Source organism: Lathyrus oleraceus, chromosome 2 (genome assembly GCF_024323335.1).
Source record: "Lathyrus oleraceus cultivar Zhongwan6 chromosome 2, CAAS_Psat_ZW6_1.0, whole genome shotgun sequence".
Lineage (NCBI taxonomy): Eukaryota > Viridiplantae > Streptophyta > Magnoliopsida > Fabales > Fabaceae > Lathyrus > Lathyrus oleraceus.
Genome location: NC_066580.1, coordinates 29,108,958 through 29,131,146, shown reverse-complemented (window position 1 = coordinate 29,131,146; position 22,189 = coordinate 29,108,958). Strand labels below are relative to the sequence as shown.

The window sequence follows — 22,189 nt, the reverse complement described above, 5'->3', positions numbered from 1 at the left end:
ATTCATGGTGAGAATGAAAAGAACATTTCTATTCACATTAAAAGACTTATAAAAAGGTATGCAAGAAGAGAAAGAGAAACAAAGTAAGTAGAGGAACAAGTTCTTGAAAGTAATACTTGTTCTTTTTTTTCAGATTCTTTCTTAATGTTCTTCCCATAAAATAGGCACTTGTGTTGCTTAAGAACACGGATGTACACACAAAAGATAAAAATAAAAATTGGAGGTTTTTAATTTGTTTGCTTTTTAAAATAAGTTAACAAGTCCTTATGTATTTCACATAAGCCAGACACTTATCAACTCTCCGCAACTTATATTTTTGTTTGTTCTCAAACAAAATTAATCAAATGGTTCAAAAATATTTTGAATTCATGTTTCACTAACAAGGTGGATTACTCAGGTTAAAAAATTTAAATTGTTTTTATGACAAGGTATTCTTTTAAATCTCAATTCATAATCAATATCATGACTATCCAAAAACCATAGCATAAAGATGAATCATTTGTTTGACCAAAGTAAGATTTTAAAACATATCTAGAACAATAGATAATCATTCTCCAGGATCATGATCTCACTGTGTTTTATCTTGATTATAACGTAGTTGAGCTTATAAAAAATATAAATTTTCTTTTGAAATAAAAAAATCTAAAGATAAAAGACCATAAAAAAATTTCTTTTTAAAATTTCTATGCTATATCCCATACTTTTAGCAACACATGGCTGTAAGGCTAAATATTAAATTTAGTAAAATAATTAACAAAATACAATGTTCCACATTTTTAGATAAATCTCATGGGACCAATTCTTAGCTGGAACTTGGCAGGAATGCTTAATATTAAACTAGGTCTGCTGCAGATAATGGATAGACATGAAGAAATAAGAATTTAACAGTTCTATTTGAGAGCATGACACTGAAGGAGTTAATTAACATAAATGCTACATGATTGTAATATAAAATTTACATTGCCTCACATGAAAACATGTGCATTGTAATATAATCGTGGAGTTAATGTAACGTATTTTGAATATAATTTTTTTAATGGTAGTATATTTAAGAAAACAAGTAGATAGGTACTATATAAATTTAAGCTCTATTGGAGGTCATTAAAATATTAGAGAGTAAGGAATGTTGGGGGAATTTTTCACTATGGAGCATTGAATATTGTGAGACTTCCTTTCTAGAGCAATATCTATGTGAGACACACACCACATATTCATCTAAAATCTTAAGATAATAGGTGGGTGGATTCTCTCATTTATAAATACTCAAATCTCCATATTTCCAACCATTGTGTGACTATTATCCACGCTACTCACACTTGATACATTCTCAACAAAGAAAGACATAGAAAGACTATTGTTGGAATATATATTTTAACCTTAATTAAGATTATTATCAATACATAAATCAAGAGCAGGACTATAAACCTGTTCTAACCTTAAGATTACTATCAATATAGAAATTAAAAACAAAATTCTAAACTAATTCGAGTGAACCAGATATGGGATCGACTCATATTCCATAGACCCATACCCAAATATAATTATGAGAATGAATAAGGAAGCTTACTTGAGGCTGCCATTGTAAATAGTTGAATGTTATCAACTGTGTGATATTCCAATTGTAGAGTTCCTTATGAATCATTGAATCTCCTCTGATGGAGATGAAGAGAGAATATTTTCGATGAGCCGTATTTTCGACCGCTCTAAAAATATGAATCATATCCCTTATGAATAACCTTAGGGTTATTTCTTAATTTTCAATAATCTAATTTGACTCCTCATCAAATTAGATATTGACTTATAGTATATACACAATAATTTCATATTTCATGACATTTATACTTTTAGTCACATACTTAATATTAATTCAACCACTGCAGTTTTAACTAATTAAATAATGGCTCTAAAACATGTAATATTACATTTGTGATCCAAAAATTCTTCCAATCTTCCACGGGTCACATATGTAACTTTAGACATGTGTTAGACTTTATTAGCTCAAAATTTTCCATTATATTCTTTAAGCATATCCAAAATATCTTGTCCATTAGTCGTGCTAGTATACAAAGTCAAAGTGTTTTTTGTTATAACAATCATAACTAAACCCTTCAATGATCATTAATAGTGACACAAATAAATGATATAGATCCATCATGAAATGTGCATCATGAAAATAACATGAAGTTGATCTCTATATGTCGATTTTCAACTAGTCCTACTTGACTTTAGTGAGATCATTCAATAATTTTAATGTACAAAATTTAAACTGTTGAATATGAAACTTTATTAATTGGAAAATATTCATAGTATGCATACATAATACCAATAACAACATATAAAATTCATAATCTACTAACTCTCACTAAACTAAAGACTCCTCTAATGGTAAAACATCCATGCGAGCAGTGTGGTCATGAAAGATCTTGAGTTGAAGACCTTTTATAAGAGGACCTGCTATCATGGAGTTTGCCCCTCAAACGTTCTATGGAAATATGTCCATGTTGTACCATTTCCTTAACAACTAGGAACCTGATATCAATATGTTTTGACTTGATCGAGCTCCTATTATTGTTGGAATATAGGACGATTGATTTGTTATCATAGTATAACTTAATTGGCCTTTCAATTTCTTCCATAATTCGCATCCCAGTGACAAGATTCCTTAGCTAAATCCCACACCCATCTTCGAAACATCACAATATACTACATAGGACTCACTTGGATTCAGTAAAATCAAAATTGGAGCAGACGTCAACTTCTTCTTGAGTTCTTGGAAACTCTCTTCACAATGAACATCTCAAACATAGGTTTGACCCTTTCGAGTCAACCGAGTCAATGGCTATGCTAACTTTGAAAAACATTCAATGGACTTCTTGTAGTAACTAGCCAATCCAAGAAAACTTCCAATCTGAGTGGCATACTTTGGAGTCTCCCATTGCAAAATAGCATCTACCTTTGATGGATCCATATATATACCACCACTATAAATCTCATAACCAAGGAAACTCACTTCTCTTAACCAAAACTCGCACTTGGACAACTTTGCGTACAACTGATTCTCTTTCAATGCCTGCAATACTATTCTCAAATGTCCCACATTCTCTTTATCAGACTTCGGGTATATCAGGAGGTCGTCTATAAACACAACCACAAACTCGTCTAAATACAGATGAATAATTCTATTCATGTATTCTATGAACACTCCAGGCACATTAGACATACCAAATGATATTACTAAATACTCGATGTGACCATATCTGATTCAGAAAGTAGTCTTTAGAATATCTTCTGGCTTCACACAGATTTGATGATAACCCAAACACAAATCCATCTTGTTAAACACATAATCAGTTACAAACCGATCCATCAAATCATTAATTCCTCAGAAGTGGATACTTCTTCTTGCTCATCACTTTATTCAGTTGTCTATAATCGACATACAACCTCATGCTTCCATTTTTCGTCTTAACTAGCAACACCGACGAACCCCACAATGAAACACTCGGATGAACAAACTTCTTTAAGGAGTCGTCAAACACCGGACTAGTACCAGGTACTAAAACTATAACACTCAACTTCATGCTCCGATAACAAATCACTTACACTTCAAAAAAACGCGTAAATTACGTCGGTTAATAGAAGACCATTGTGGCGATTTGAACCGCCAGAATTTACAATTACGACGTTCTTAGGATCGCTGTAAATTTGGCTGCCGCAAAGAAAATAGCGACGGTTTAAAATTAAACGCCGTGCAAACCGCCGTATTTTACACAGTGGAAAGTGTTGGTTTTTGTTTGAAATTAGTGGCGGTTTAAATGCCATATTTTTCTAACTAAACAATTAAGTCCGTTAAAACCGTCCTAATATACTAAAAGGTACGGAATTATAAACGGTCTTAATATACTAAAAGGTACACCATTTAAAACCGTCCTAGTTTAACAACATTGTATAAACCACCACTATTTTCAAATTAGTTTGAAATAAAATCTTTTTGAAATATGCTAAAACATATTTAATTTTTTTTCCACAATTTAACACAAACACTAAAAAAGTAAATTAAAATATCTATAATAAATTTATATTTATGCATTTTTGTAAAAGAAACACACACACATATATATATATAGTCGATGCAATTGTTTAACTTTATTAAAATTACATAGAAATTTTAAATGTTTGATATATTTTTCACTTTATTCCTAAAATATTAAAACATAAAAATGATCAACAATTTTTGTATCTAGTATCTTAAGCTATTCTCATAAAAGTACCATATTAATCATATGTGCTTACATCTAATGATCTTCTTATGTCACAAGGTGATGAAGGTTCACTTCCTGCTTCAGAAGCCTATGAAAAACAAAATAATTATTATATTAGAACATCACTAGAATTATTAAATGGGACGTATCATCACTATTTTCTTAGTAGTGTATTTGTTTGGGTCATGGGCATGTCTTATGCCTAGTTTAATATATTTCCTTTGTTGTTTCAAAAATAAAGAGGATAAGCAGCAACAACTTAGCCAAGTGACAAAAATCACTTTCATTATGAATGAAGAAGACAATTGTGGATTCTTCCTTCACTTTTTCAACTAATGAGACTAGTGACCATATCACAATAACGTTAAACAAATAGAACAATTGAATAGTCTGACATATATCTATGTGAATTTCCGTATTATATATACTCAATGAAACTCTCATTTGCATTGCATCTGAGAAAATAAAAGACACTAAATATGATTCTATATGAAGTTTGCGATAAGTTGGTGAGTTGAAATTATTCCTTTGATAGCTTAAATGTTATGTGCTCATGTGACTAAATTAAAACTACACGAAATCACAAAAATAACAGCACATAAGGAGGAAAAAGCTACAAAATTAACTACAATGATTTTAAACTAGAAATATAAAACATAAGATTCAGTAAAAAAAAAAATTAACTAATTAATATACCTGTTGTGTTTGATTTACAAGTACGGCAGCTAACTCTGTAGGGAGTGTACCACCTTCTTTCGCACTAATGTAGCCAACAACTACTTCCAATAGAGCAGTCACAGATGCAAGTCTTTGTTCCACTAATGAAGAACTACCACTTGAAGAACCAAAATCCATACCACTAAATCTTGTAGTGGTATGTTTAAAAGCAGTGGTAGAAACCACTTCCATGCCCATTGCTCGAACACGGCCAGGATGCTCTCTTCCTAATACCTTTCCAACAACATCATTTGAAGAAATTTCATAAGAAGCCTCGGGGTTTTTATTTAAATGAGTGTCAATCTTTTCCTACATAAAATACAAATAATCAATGAGTATAACTCATTTACATATATTATAAAATAATGAACATAAACTTAAAATATATTTGGAAATATATATTATTAATTTAGCCCTATCTCCTTAGCTTTTTCATTCACATAGCATCCATCTTTCTTTTTGTGAGTCATATTCCACATTAGACCTCGACCAATAGTCTTACCAGTCTCAATAGTCTAAAAAGTTAAAATGCAATGTTATTATGAATCAAACTAATGCTTTAAAAAATTGATTATATAAAGATGGTGGCATATAAGGTGAGAGTTTAATTAAGTATCCCACTGGTGAAACTCAAAGAATATTCCATGAGATTAGATCAAGGGTTCAAAATTATTATAGTTAAAAGTAATAAATTTGCACAACCTCACACACAACATTTGTCCTACTGTAACTTAATCTAATAACATATATTTTTGTCCATTAACATCCATCTCATCTTGAAAACAAACCACAACATATAGAAACGACATAAATCATATGTAATGGATATTAAAGATGTAAGTAAATTATAATAAAAAATGGAAATGCTTAACCAATTCCAATATGTATAACATGTTCATGAACAACACTTCATTTATAAACGCATCAGTAGTATCTACACATATTTGGGGAAGATTTCCCACTTCTGCAAAATAAAAAACAGATTAAAATTTTTTTTAAAAAAAAGCAAACCGGAACACTTCTTGAAAGAGTTCCGGTAAACAAATTTACACAAATCGGAACACTTCTTCAAAGAGTTCTGGTATGTGTAAATTTGTTTATCGGAACTCTTTCAAGAAGTTTTCCGGTTTGTAACTTCTTTCTGATTGAACCAGAACTCTTTTGTGAAGTCTTCCGGTTCATTGATTCGTGTGTTCCGGAAATCATTTTTGAAGTCTTCCAGTTTAAAAAAAGTACATACCGGAAGTCTTTTTGCAGGAGTTCCGGTGCGAGGGGTGTGAAACGTGTAATTTCTGAAATTTTCAACTGAATGGTAAAAATGAAATGATAAATTGGTTAAAACCAATTAAAGGTAGAATGAGAATTTTTAAAAAATTGTAGGGGTATGAGGCTAATTGTAGGGGTACAAGATAAAATTTTCTTTCATTTATTACACTGCTATTACTTGAGTTTTATTTTCTAAAATATTATTTTTCTCCAATTCTTGATTTTAAAAATATTAAAGTATACATGAGTCAATAAAAACCGATAAATAAACAGTGCAGTAATGTTAAATGATAAATTTCCATGCTATATCCAATACTTTTATTATTAAATTTCTATGCTATATCCCATACTTTTAGCAGCACATGGCTGAAATGCTAAATATTAAATTTCCTCTAGAGTTTTGACATGTAAAAATGAGTAAAATAATTGACAAAATTCAATGTACCACATTTTAGATAAATCTCATGGGACCAATTCTTAGCTGGAACTTGGCAGGAATGCTTAGTATTAAACTAGGTCTGCTGCAGATAATGGATAGACATCAAGAAATAAGAATTTAACGATTCTATTTGAAAGCATGGCACTGAAAGAATTAATAAACATAAATGCTACATGATTGTAATATAAAATTCACATTGCCTCACATGAAAACATGTGCATTGTAATATAATTCTTCCAATCTTCCATTGATCTCATATATATATAACTTTAGACATGTGTTAAGATTTTATTACTTCAAAAATTTTCATTATATTTTTAAAATATCCAAAGTATCTCGTTCATTAGTCATGCTTGTATACAAAGTCAAAGTGATTTCGTTATATCAATCATAATTAAACCCTTCAATGATCATTAATAGTGACACAACTAAATGACATAGATCCATCATAAAATGTGCATCATGAAAATAACATGAAGTTGATCTCTATATGTCGATTTTCAACTAGTCCTACTTGACTTTAGTGAGATCATTCAACAACTTTAATGTACAAAATTTAAACTGCTGAATATCAAACTTTATTAATTGGAAAATATTCATAGTATGCATACATAATATCAATAACAACATATAAAATTCATAATCAACTAACTCCCACTAAACTAAAGACTCCTCTAATGATAAAACATCCATGCGAGCAGTGTGGTCCTGAAAGACCTTGGGTGAAAGACCTTTTGTAAGAGGATCTGCTATCATGGAGTTTGTCCCCAAGTGTTTTATGGAAATATGTCCATGTTGTACCATTTCCTTAACAACTAGGAACTTGATATCAATATGTTTTGACTTGGTCGAGCTCATATTATTGTTGTGATACAAGACGGCTGATTTGTTATCATAGTATAACTTAAATGGTCTTTCAATTCCTTCCATAACTCACAGTCCAGTGACAAGATTCCTCAGCTAAATCCCACACCCATCTTCGAAACATCACAATATACTACATAGGACTCACTTGGATTCAGTAAAATCAAAATTGGAGCAGACGTCAACTTCTTCTTGAGTTCTTGAAAACTCTCTTCACAATGCACATCTCAAACATAGGTTTGACCCTTTCGAGTCAACCGAGTCAATGGTTACGCTAACTTTGAAAAACATTCAATGGACTTCCTGTAGTAACCAGTCAATCTAAAAAAACTTCCAATCTTAGTGACAGACTTTGGAGGCTCCCATTGCAAAATAGCATCTATCGTTGATGGATCCACAACTATACCACCACTAGAAATCTCATAACCAAGAAAACTCACTTCTCTTAACAAAAACTCACACTTGGACAACTTTGCGTACAAATGATTCTCTTTCAATGTCTGCAATACAATTCTCAAATGTCCCACATTCTCTTTATCAGACTTTGGGTATATCAGGAGGTCGTCTATAAACACAACCACAAACTCGTCTAAATACAGATGAATGATTCTATTCATGTATTCCATGAACGCTCCAGGCACATTAGACATACCAAATGATATTACTGAATACTCGTAGTGACCATATCTCATTCAGAAAGTAGTCTTTAGAATATCTTCTGGCTTCACACAGATTTGATGATAACCCAAACACAAATCCATCTTGTTAAACACATAATCACTTACAAACCGATCCATCAAATTATTAATTCCTCGGAAGTGGATACTTATTCTTGCTCATCACTTTATTCAGTTGTCTATAATCGACATACAACCTCATGCTACCATTTTTCTTCTTAACTAGCAACACCGACGAACCCCACAATGAAACACTCGGATGAACAAACTTCTTTAAGGAGCCGCCAAACACCGGACTAGTACCAGGTACTAAAACTATAACACTCAACTTCATGCTCCGATAACAAATCACTTATATCATCAGGAAACACTTCTGGAAAATTACATACCACTGGTAACTAACTAATTGCAGCCTTACCTTCAGCCATCATAGAAGCTATAACCATAAATATTGTGGCATCATCCTTTACGAGCTCATCCATTTGCTTAGCAGACACAAACCCCTCATCATTAGCATCCAACTCTAGAAATGACACTGATTTGTCAAAACAGTTAATATGAACTTCGAATATTATTCATCAACAACTCAGGAAACAACACTGAATCATCCATCAATCTGCACTCTTGCAATCAGTAGCACGCCGAACCAATCTTCCACACCAGAAACATCTCAGAGAAGCAGAAGCTTCCCCCACTCGTTTCTATCCTGATCCTGCCAACAAGCGGTTAAAAAAACAAACATGCACCGCCAGTATTCACACACATGTTGTGTACTAGGGGACAAACAATATTATAAAACATGGTCAGATGGACCAATCTGCTATGATACCACTATATAACACCCTAATTCCCGAAACTTATGTATTAATAATTATATGAAAAATTTAAGGTGTCACCAACGACAAACCTCTAAAATCATTCAAAAATTAATAAACATGCAGCGGAATATACTAACGTTATACAACACATGTCATTGCACACTCACCTTCACTTAGGGTATCATTGCGGCAACATTGTTCCTAATTGGATAAGTAAACATAAAATCAACAGTTAGTCTTTAAAACTCATTTAAATAAAAACTTCTTCAAAAACAAGGTTTATTAAACTCGATTCTTAAACACTTCAACATAAGTCAATGAGCTATTAAAATTCAACTAAATTATCAAATAAACATTCCTGACCCCGATATTACAAGATCGGAGCAAGACTTCTAAGACAACGAAACTTAAGAAGTAACTTCTCGAGCTAACTTCACTTACTGCAGCAGCTACTCCTGAGTATCTGCATGATTCCCATGTAAAGGCAACATTCAAATATAAACGGTGCATAAACAATCAAAGTATATTAAATACAATACAATTCGAACATAATCTAATATAAAACACAACACATGTATTTAAATTTCACCCACTTCACAACAATACACAACAATATTACACACATAAACCTATTTTAATCATCAAAATACAACAATTAAACAATCTGCAGTTATATTAGCAACGAAAACTCAACATTCCGTCAAACGGTTCTTCACACCATCATTAAAACCACAACAACATTACACACATAATCCTATTTTAATCATCCCAACTCTCACTACCACTGTGTAAAGCTCTGATCAAGATGTTGAAAGAGATTAGTCGTAATCAAATAAATTTTATATGGTGAGGCAATGAAAACAAGAGAACTAGTTATTGGGTCAGCTAGGAGCCACTGTATAAACCCTAAGATTTCGGGGGGGGGGGGGTGTGAGTTTATTGATTAAAGTAATGATGATGATAGCGATGATGATGATTTTGGAATTAGTTAACATATTGAAGCTTTGCAAAATAAACTAGGCATGAACTGTTGCTTTGAAGAATTTGGGGCAATAAACCAAGTTCTATGTGTTAAAGACCGATATAGATGAATTATGAGATGAATGTAATTCGAAAATCATGTTTGACCTAAGTTGCATTTCAAATATAACTTAATTTTTCAGATTATTATTTTTTTAAATCACTTTAAATGAAAGCATGTTCAATAAAGAGGGTAAAACAAACAATCTACATACATTATAATAAACTCAAAAACAACAACATACCTTTTATAGAAAAGATTCGTGGAATGATCTGAAGTTGATCTACTTTGTGTTGCCATGAATAAAAAGCACAAGGAGAATGAAGCTTCCAAAATTGATTTGTACTTCTTGTATTGTTTCTCCGTAAAAAACAAAGCATTTATGAACCACACTGATCATAAGAGTCAACCTGTTTTGAAAATATAAACTAGCATTAATATTTTAATATAACAAGCAATAACAAATCATTAGGGAAGTAAATCATGCCACAACAAAAAGCGGCATGTCAACATAAATAAGCAATACATTATAACATAACAAGCAACAACAACCACAACATAACTACCATTAACATTGTAACATAATAAGCAACAGTACATTGTTAACCCAAAAAGAAAGTAAATCATGACACGACAAAAAACAGCATGTTAACAAACCTAACAACAACTATCCACAACAAATCAAAAACTTGTCAACAACAACAACTAACAACAAATGATGTAAAACATAACAAGATCTTCAATCTTCATGCCTAGTTGAATTCGTGCAATATTAGAGAACGTAAAATTATTACCTATATATCAATTTAATTGATTTATTTAATAGTAAGTTCCAAAAAAAATATTTTAAAAATTCTACAATTGTAATCATTTTAAACAAATTCTATATTGCGACAATACTTTAATGATTATGGATTTTTGGAATATTATCAAACTATTTAATTTATTCAAATAAATTAAATAGATAAATGTTAATCTTTAATTTAAACTAAATATTATGATAACACATAGAAAAATATTTATGACAAGATTCTTTTTTGTAGAAATTTCTAATATTAGCCATAATATAAAAAAAATTCACTAAGATGCTCTTTAAATAAAATTAATAAATCTTAATTGTTAAATAAATTCGACGATTGATATTATTAATTATTCTTATTTACAAAAGATATCAGTTCTTAGAATGGGAATCAACTTACTCCAAGAGTAAGTTTTTTTAACTTACTCCAAAGTCTTTGAATTTAATTTAATCTAATGTTTAATATAATTTTTTACTTAATTAACTATTAAATTAAATTAAATTCAAAGGCTTTGATTTCCACTAAGCTAAAAATACTTAATCTTGGAATAAGTTGATCCACACCCCTCTCTCTCTCTCTCTCTCTCTCTCTCTCTCTCTATATATATATATATATATATATATATATATATATATATATATATATATATATATATATATATATATATATATATATATATATATATATATATATATATATATATATATATATATATATATATATATATTGAGAGCATTAAGGTTGTTTATATCTTTTAATAGATAAATCAGGAATTTTATATTGTTTGTTTGTAATATAAGTTAAAAAGTCCTTACATATTTCATATAAATTTGACACTTATAAATCGGGGTTTTAATATTGTTAACTTATAAAATAAGTTAACAAGTCCTTACGTATTTCACAGGACACTTCTCAATAAGTGTTCAAAGAAAATTAATCACATGATTCAAAAATATTTTGAATTCATGTTTCACTAATAAGGTTGACTTATTCAGGTAAAATAATTTTTAAATTATTTTTATGACAATGTATTCTTGCAAATACTTGTTCATAATCAATATCATGACTATTAACAAATTATAGCATAAAGATAATAATTTGCTTGACAAAAGTAAGACTTTAAAACAATCTAAATAATTGATTAATCATTTTTTAAATCATGATTTCCCTGAGTATTTCTAAATTGTTAGTGTTTCTCTATAAAAAAATTAGACAATATATGAACTATATAAACACTTTGCATTTTATCTAAACGATATTACCTGATATATCGTCAGTCGTAGTTTACTAAATGTTTTTTTTTGTTGTTGTAAAGTGGTCGGATTTATAAAAAAATATTTGTTTTTTTATATCAAAAAGTTTAAAGATTAGAGACCATAATTTTATTTCTTTCAAAATATTAAAACATTTTTATTTTATATGGTTGACTTATAACTTTTGATTAATTTTTCTTAGAAGCATTTCTTTTCGTTTATTACACCGTTATTATTTGAGTTTCAGTTTTCAAAACATTTCCTTTTTTTTTTCAACTTTTATTTTGACATCCCTTAATTTTATGTTGAACATTATTTTTTATGAGGTATGGTGTTTTTTAATAATAAATAAATTCAAATATAAAAATATACAAGATATAATAAAAAATACTACAATTTCAATAAAGTGATTTATCCTATATTTTTCGCTGCACTTGACAGTAAATATTAAATTTCCATTCTATATGCCATAATTTTAGCTGCACATGGCAGTAGTGCTAAATATTAAATTTCCATGCTATATCGCATAATTTTAACTGCACGTGGAAGTAATGCTAAATATTTAATTTCCGCTAAAGGATTGACATGAAAAATTAAGTAAAATAATTAACAAAATTCAATATCCCACATTTTTAGCTGGAAGTTTGCAGCAATGGTTAATATTAAACTAGGTCTGCTGCAGATAAAGAATATTGTATGATATAAATATAATTTAGAATAAGTTTTTTACCATCTAAATTTCTAAATTTTTATTTTGAATTTAATTGAGATGCACGGTTACTATAAAATAATTTTATATTATTTTTCAATAGAAATTCATGTGTGATATCATATCATTAATTTGATGATTATTAATTGTCAGTATAAGACTATTTTCCACTATTAATATTTAATCCATTTTCTCTTTTGTTTTAGAGATCACTCGTCTCTTCACATGCAACATACAGTTGAATGATTATGTAAATATTTAATAATTGTCGATGTCTTCTCACATGTTAATTTTCAAATTATGAGAGCATATAATAAAAGTTGAATACGCACAAGATGAAAAATTTTCGAACATAACAAACACTTATCACTGCATGATATACGAGATAAAACTACACGTATCATGCGCCATCACTACGTGTAGTTTTCTTTTATTGGGAGATGATTTTTATTTTGCATGGGATGCCGAGGTAATGTAGGGTAGGGTATTATGATAAATGTGTTACTTCTATTTATTGGTCTATTGATCGAGTCGAAAAACGGTAAAATCATCGTGTTTTCCTCAGTTGAGAGGTTAAACAGTTGGAAATTCCACACATTTCACATCGGTTGAAATTTTGACTTTTCTCTCAGTTGAGATTGTTAACCGAAGAGATGCGAATCAAGGGACCGCTTTTCATGTCGTTTGAAATTGTTAACCAAGGTGAAATCCCTTGTATTTTTAAAATATATTTATTTCAAAAGTTTACATATTTTTTATTGCAACCACTCATTGACAAATTTTGTAGCTTATATTTAATGACTATAAGGCCAAAACAAAAATTAAAAATATTTATGATACTTATAAAATAGTTCAACCAAGAAGGCAATAACCAACCGATCAAATGGGCATGACTCATAAAACTTAAGTAAGCAAGTTGTTTAACGTGAGTTGACGTCATGTATATCTTCTTCTATCAATGGTTTTCGATTGATAAACACTTATAAGTTGAATGAAATATAAAAATACTTAATAATAAAAACTTTAAAATGACCTACTTCCATGAATCATCAATGTCTTCATAGACAATATTTAATCCGTATTTCATCACATAATATCGACACTCGTGTCCTAATAGTTGTTTCCTCTTCTATAATTTTTTTATACAGGGAGTGATAATACAAAAAAACACGAAGATATTATAAATATAAATGAATGTCACAGTTAATAATACTTCCTTTAAGATTAATTTGGTTTTTTATTTTTAAAATGTTGCAACATATGATATTCTTCCACAATTTTATATGTTTGAAATTAGTTTTTTTCCATATTAATGCTAAGAGCATTTGTAATTTTTGTTTCTTGATACTTGAATTTATATTTTTGTGATATATATATTTGTTTTCTGCAGAATGTCACGAAAAATTGTTCATGAATTATATGTTTTTTTCAGTCTAGCATTAAAAATAATATTTTTTCGATTATGTATTCATTTCAGACATTAGTTATGTTATATTAGTTATGTTATATTAAATTTATTAAATTTTATGTGAAAGTATCTATCCTTTTAGTGATGTTAATACTAAATAAGTCTGTATAAAAATAAATGAAACAATATTTGCTTTTTATTAAATTAAATTTTGTATTAGTTGATGGAGTGAATGTATAATGATATGATGTAATCGAGTACTATGGATAAATATCATTGATGTGTGTTTAAAGAAAATAGTTGAAAATATGAATGCTGGTATTATATGTTGTATGCTTCCTACTTGTTGGTTGATTATTTATTGCATTTACCTTCCTACTTAATGTTTATAATATATGGTTATTAGAGGTTAATTTTTACTTTTTGAAACATCGAGAATTAAGACTAAATTATATAAATCTTTTCTGACTCAATTAGGTTGTAGGATATAGATAAATCAATATTCATCCTAGAAAAATGCTGTGTCATTTAAAAGCGAGTAATTGAAATCTTTACATTAACTATGATAAGTCGTGTTGTTTCTAGGGGAGCGTGAGTCAAATGTGTTCAAGGGTTCTAAAAAAGACTTTGAGTCTAAGTAAGTCTAAGTTGTAGGAAACATTTTGAGTATTGGGTTAAGATTGTTTATTTCATTATTATGGTTGTTGAATGACTATTGGCAACTTGAGAGGCAGGTCCACCTCGACCTCTTTATGGTTATTTCATTATTATATACCATAAATATTTAAAATAAAATTTGGGATCTAACATTTGAATGTTATAAATTATATTTTCTCTAGTATATTTCACTTTGTTTTTATTTAAAGAAAATTTTATTTATTTATCACTTAATAATTTAATTTACCAGAGTAATTTATTTTAGGGTTAAATATCTTTGTGCTCCCTATAAATAATCCAAAATTCAGTTTTAGTCCCTATAAAAGTATTTTCCAAAGAATGATTCTCCTAAAATATTTTGTGCATAATTTTAATCTCTGCCATTTATTTGGTATATCGAAAGCTGGCGTGCAACGCCACGTCACTTAAAGTCAACATGAAAAAAAACGTGTTAGATTGTGGGGGTTACAAACCTCCCTAAAATAACTAAAAACAATTAACACTACTATATGCAAAAAATATATAATGACGGTTGCAAAACACATATAATGACAGTTGTATGTCTGTTGTTAGGTAAGGTGTGATTGTACGTATGCTGGTTTCCAAAACGGGCGAGTGACCGTTGTTATAAGTTAAGTAGCGCGCTATGTATAACAACCATTGTGATATTATTTGTTTTTTTTAACTTGAATATTTCTGAATTGTATCAGACCTGAAACATCAATACACCAATTGGTGAGTGAATAACCTTAGAAATAATACTATGTTATTGTCTTTGTGTTTTTTCTCTTGGTGTCTTGACTTTAAACACATATAATTTCAAATAAAAATAGTTATGAGTAAATAACCTTAAAAATTATAACTTACTATAAATTATGAATGAAGAATATAAAATACTTACTTGTTATTTTTTCCATATTCCTTCTTGATGTTCTTCATATGAAGTAGGCAGTTGTGTTACTTAAGAACAAGAATCTACACACAGAAGATAAAAAAAATAAGAGAGTCTGAGTAAAAATAGAAAATATTCATAAAATCTCAATGGTTGGGGAAAAAGGTAAGCAATTATACATAATATCCAAGATAGTCAAAGTCAGATTCTGTAAGGCAAAGCTTCCCAAGATACATAGTCTTCAACGCAGATTATATGTTATCCAAGATTTTTTCTTATAAAAACAAACGTTTGCATAACCATCCAAATAACATTATTCTTCATCTAAAATTGGTAAATCAAAGCAGTATAAGGCTCAAAAGAGATATTTTCAAAAGAACATTAGAAAGTTAATGAAGAAAATAGCAAAGAAAGAGAAGTAGAAGCCTGAGGAAGCTTCAAAGATTCAGAAGTCTGAGGAAGTCTTAGAAGTATGAGGAAGTCTCAGAAGGAGTAGGAAGAACTGTTAAATCCCAAAGTGGGGATAATAGAGACAACAATGATAAATCCTAAGAGGAAGGAGGATCCAATGGAAGAAGAGTGGGATGAAGAACAAAATTATATAATGTCTTTAGGATCCAAAATATAATGTCATCTTAATGAATAAAAGAATTTCCTTCTCTTAGTGTCTGTTGTCATTTACTTCCTCTAACAACACCAAAATCTAACGCATATTCATAACCATGACTACAACCAACAATCTAATAATGAGTTTGTAACTATACAAAGTTATAGTCACAAAACATGAACATGGAAACATGAACAATACACATCACAATGTCATTATGTTAAGAAAAGAAACTAAAAAATATAATGTAACCCTAGCGAAGAACATTAACTTTAAGAAAATAGTACCATTTCCACAACGAGAGAGACACATAGGGGGAGAGAGAGAGAGAGAGAGAACAACAAACACATAGTGGTAACGTAACGTAAGTCGAAGAGGATAAAGATTTTGTTTCCAGAAATGATATTTGTTTTCATAAATGATTCCGCTATCGTTGTTGTCTCATTCTCTATTGCACCCTTGTGTGTTATGAATGAAATAAAGTATTTGTTACGTTTTTAATAAGTGAAAATAATTTCACAACGGTTTCAAGAAACAACCGTAGTGAAATTTTGAAATTATAACCACGGTTGAATGAAACAATCGTAGCTGTTATACTTTCAATGTTAAAATAACAAAAAATGTTAAGGGTCACGTGCTTATTTTTATTGAAAAAATTGAAAAATATTGATGATGGGATTCGAAGGTTGTCACCCAAATTTTGTGACCACGATTGGATTTAGGAACCGTGATGAAATGTTTCTTAATAAAATAATGCGCGTAAATAATGAGATATTACTATGGTGAATAAATGGTTGTGGTATAATATCTTCACCGTAGATATGTGAAAATATTCTCTGAAACTTTGATTTCTTCAACATTTTCTAAACTTGGGGAGCATAGGGCATATTTATAAAAATCGAGTTGCTGGAAAAATATTTTGTGTCATCGTATGTGCACGCGATGAGTAACATTGGTAAGAAGTACTGAGGTTTCTAAGTAACACTAAACAATAACAGACATGCATTTATCCTTATAGTTGTTAGTGTTTCTATTTTACCACGACATCTATCTGAATGAATATTGTAATACCCCGTGTTTCCTTAAATACTCAAATTCATATTAGTTAAGATCAACTGAGTTCCTATGTGCTATAAAAGTTATCAGTTGGGATAAATAAAGTGAATAGTGAATTCGGATTGACTTAATTAATATTATTTGGGACTGACCTTTTATTTATTGGGACATTTTGGTAACATTAATAATGGGTCAATTGATCTAGTAGAACAAATATTATGGTTAGTGATACTTGGGATATTTGTTTCTACTATCAGAACTATTTATATCCACACAATTGTTTCCACTCTTGTTGTCCACATGTTTCTCACCTAGTGGCATATTACCAACCACATGTGGTGATACATGTTTTATGTTTCATTTTCACATACCAGTAAAAGGAAGTTTAGAGGAAAGGAAAGTGGAGAGTGAAGGAAGATAAACTTGGGAAGAAGAGGAACTAGAAGAACTTGGAAGAACAAGATCATCATCTTCATTTCACCATCTCACCATATTCGTCAACCTCCTCTTCTGTTTTCTAAGGTGGGTTCTAGTTAGAAACCCTAAAATTTCTAGAGTTAAAGTTGTAGAATCATAGGTTGAGTAGAACAATCCATGCTAAAATGGTGAATGTTTTCTCTTGACTATGATGATTTCCATGAACAAATGTTTTGTTATATTTTTCATGATTTTGTTACTCAATGTTTGGATATGGTTGATGTTATGAATATGGGTTTATGAACATGTGAACTATGATATATATATATATATATATATATATATATATATATATATATATATATATATATATATATATATATATATATATATATATATATGTGTGTGTGTGTGTGTGTGTGTGTGTGTGTGTGTGTGTGTGTGTTGTGTGATGTATTTTGTTGAGAAGTTATGGGTTTTGGTGGTTGGAGAATAAGAATCATTATACAAGTTTAAACTAGGGGTTGCAGGAGAAAATTGTGGTTTGTTGCAGGGACCAATCGATTGGGTGGAGTTCCTGAGTTGTGAAGAAATGGAAAATATTTGGGGCCAATCGATTGGCCCTTAGTGACAAACGATTGTATTGTCTTCCTGTATTGGAGAAAAGGGAAATTTTTCAGGAACCAATCGATTGACATTGGACCCCAATCGATTGCATGCACTCACTAACTTTGAAAATTGGAATTTCGTTCGGCTGTCAATCGATTGACACTCAACACCAACCGATTAATCCTTTGCATTCCTTGAAAAATAGAAATGTGAGATAGACCAATCGATTGGGCCTCCCTAACCAATAGATTGGCTCATGCTTTTTACCTCATGTCTTATTTTTTTGATGTTCTATATGCATTGTATCAACTAATGATCAATTGCTACAACTTTTATGCATTAAATCAATAACAAATGTGAGAATTACATGTTGAATCAAGTGAGTTAACTTAGTGATCTGCTTTAGGCTATAAGTTATCCATTTAACTTTGATAACATTAGAAAACGGCATTCATTCGTACGATACCTACGTGAGAATTGTGAATGGATGGTTGCTATAGTTGAGAGTGACACGCTTTATATGGAACATGCGTTGTTATTTTATGTTATTTTCGACCACTCTACAAATGTGAATCGTAACCCCTATAAATAACCTTAGGGTTAGTTTTTATTTTTCAATAATCTAATTTGACTCCTAATCAAATTAGATACTGACTTATGGTATGTACACAATAATTTTATATTTCATGACATTTATGTTTTTAGTCACATACTTAATATTAATTCAAACACGGCAGTTTTAATTAATTAAATAATGGCCTTAAAACATGCAATATTATATTTGTGACTCAAAAAATTTAATAATCTTTCACTAGTCACATATACTAATTTACAAAACTAAGATTTCTGAGAGTATTCGTGAATGAAGAGTCTTTGTTAAATGTATTTCTAAGATTTTTCAAAATCTACTTTGAAGATAGTGAAAATCTAGTCTTGATGCCAAATTTGCACCAAATATTAATTAGCTCAGTAAAGTTTAATAAATTATATCCCTTTAAGGCTTAAGATGTAGGCATTCTCTTGATTATCACTCGGAAAAAAGTGCATTGCTAACATTGTAGTGGATACAACTCAACTCATTTTATGTAATTCTTCTATATCATAATACATAGTAACTATAAACTATGACAATAATCACACTTCCATGCTGCTACATTAATACATGCATTATGATAATGTAGCTTACACTAAATTGAAAAGCAAACAACAAGTAAATTTGTGGAAAAGAAGGAAAAGCATGACTTAGTTTATTACTAGAAGAAACATTAGAAAACAATAAGTAAATGTGTGGAAATTAAAGAAGGAAAATCCACACTTTTATTACAACAAGAAACATAAGAAAACAACAAGTAAATGTGTGGAAAACATGAAAAGCCACACTTTTATTACAACTGAAAAAGAAAACATAGATGATATTGTTAATTTTTAAGAGGTACGACGCCACGAAGAGATGGCCAGTAGTCAAGAGTTTTCCTAACACCATCCATAATAACATCATTTGATGCGCCTGGGGTAACGGCTACACGTGCATAGTAGTCATCTTTGAAGAAATAAACTTCATTGGTCTTGTGAGAAGCAAAAGCTGCATCCATTCCATTTTCAAAGATTGTTCCCTTGAAGCAAGTGAATCCTCCAGTAATGCTCCTGATATTTTGAACGAGCTTGTTACTGCCATAGTCTATACGAGCATATTGATTTCCTTTGAATAAGTAAACTTCTTTGCCTTTTGATGATCTATAGGCAGCATCTACTCCGTTTTCAAACACGGTTCCTTTGAAAAAAGGAAACGTGTCAGCGATTTTCTTAGGACCTGAGACGATTTTATCTTTGTCAGAGTGTGGAGCATAGTCTATGAGAGCACAAAAATTTTCATAAAAGATGAATGCCTGATTGTTATCCGTGTCAAAGCTGCAATCTATCCCGTAGCTTCCAAATATGGTGTGGTTAAGTGATTTAAACCCATCACGAAGAGGAATAGGCCCGTACAAAAGCTTATCGTTGGTTGTTCCTGGAGCATAATCCAACAAAATGTAGTTATCATTGATGAAAAAGTAAGCTTCGTTGATGTAACCACTTTTTGTCATCTTCTTAACAAGTGAGGGTGAGGTATGTTTTGAGCAAATACAAGGAAGGTTATGTTGTGAGCAAATACAATGAAAGCAGCAAGGATATATATACAAACACAATGCCTTTGCACGTGTTTATTTTATTTTATTTTTTTAATGCTCACTATATATCTAGCTATCAATCTATTCAAATATAAAATTCAGATTGGTCACATGCAAACAATTTTATTTCATTTTTGGTGCATTAATTTCTCCTCTAACTATATCCTTCATTCAACGGTGTAGTAAATATTTTACTATTTATTCAATAAACATGTGCTGCATATACATAATTGTGGCATTAAAGAGGTTAAGTCTCATATTCAGATAATCACATGCCAACAATTTTATTTCATTTTTGGTGCATTAATTTCTCCTCTAACTATGTCCTTCATTCAACGGTGTAGTAAATATTGTACTACTATTTATTCAATAAACATGTGCTGCAATAAAATAAGGCCAAATTTATGTGCTGGCAGATGAAATTGGTTTGGAGTATTGAGTCTCTCATTCATTCATTGATTAAATATTATATATCACTGATAAGTGGCAAGTAGGTTGTGCCTATACCCTTGATAATATATAATCAAAATTTGATAAAATAATTCGGAATTAAAATTGAGTTTAAATTAGAAAGGTTACTAAATTTCTTTAAAAAATTAAATTTAGCAATTAAAAATCCAGATTTTAAAGAGCGCATATCAATACTAAACAAAATGTAATTTTATTTGTCAATAAAGTTGCAATTAAGATAAAAGTTTATTTGATCTAATGAAAAATATATTTGTATTAAATTTGACAGTGTCTTATTTATTTTGATTATGTAAATAATTTCAATAAAATAAAATGTGATAGTTATAATTTTAAATTAGTGATTTTTTTGTAAGTAATGATATATGCAATCATAATTTTACTCTTTTCATTTATGTATTTGATAATTTGATTATTATAAATTTTGTTGTTGTTGTTTGACATTATATCTTATTTTCTTGACTTCAAAAATATATAATTTCAAATAAAAATAGTTGTGAGTAACCTTAGAAAATTATAACTTATAACAAATTATAAATGAAGAATATAAAATACTTGTTCTTTTTTTCAGATTCTTTCTTAATGTTCTTCATATGAAGTAGGCACTTGTGTTGCTTAAGAACACGGATGTATACAAAAAAGATTAAAAAAAACAGAGAGAGAGAGAATATGAGTAAAAATAGAAATAAAATATTCACGAAATTTCAATGGTTAGAGAAAAAGGTAAGCAATTATCCATAATATCCAAGATAGCCAAAGTCAGATTCTGAAAGGCAAAGTTTCCCAAGATGCATCGTAATTAAGGAAGATTGTACGTTATTCAAGATCTCTTCTTATAAAAATAGACGTTTATGTAACCATTCAGATCACATTACTCTTCAGCTTAAATGGGTAAATCAAAGCAGTATAAGGCTCAAAAGAGGGATTTTAAGAGAGAGATTAGGAAGCTGGTGAAGAAAAAAGCAAAGAAAGAGAAGTAAAAGTCCGAGGAAGCTTCAAAGATTCAAAAGTATGGGGAAGTCTCAAAAGGAGTAAGCAAAACTGTTGGGTCCGAAAGTGGGAAGAACAATGACAACAATGA

The 22,189-nt window shown here is 29.9% G+C and overlaps 1 protein-coding gene across 1 annotated transcript; it reads right to left on the bottom strand.

The window, feature by feature from the left end:
- Positions 1-19,687: 19,687 nt before the first annotated feature.
- On the bottom strand, positions 19,688-20,626 carry LOC127117844 (albumin-2-like). The gene has a single exon (XM_051047964.1). It carries the CDS (start codon positions 20,554-20,556, stop codon positions 19,891-19,893), a length of 666 nt encoding a protein of 221 aa, XP_050903921.1. The 5' UTR covers positions 20,557-20,626; the 3' UTR covers positions 19,688-19,890.
- Between the last annotated feature and the right edge of the window lie 1,563 nt (positions 20,627-22,189).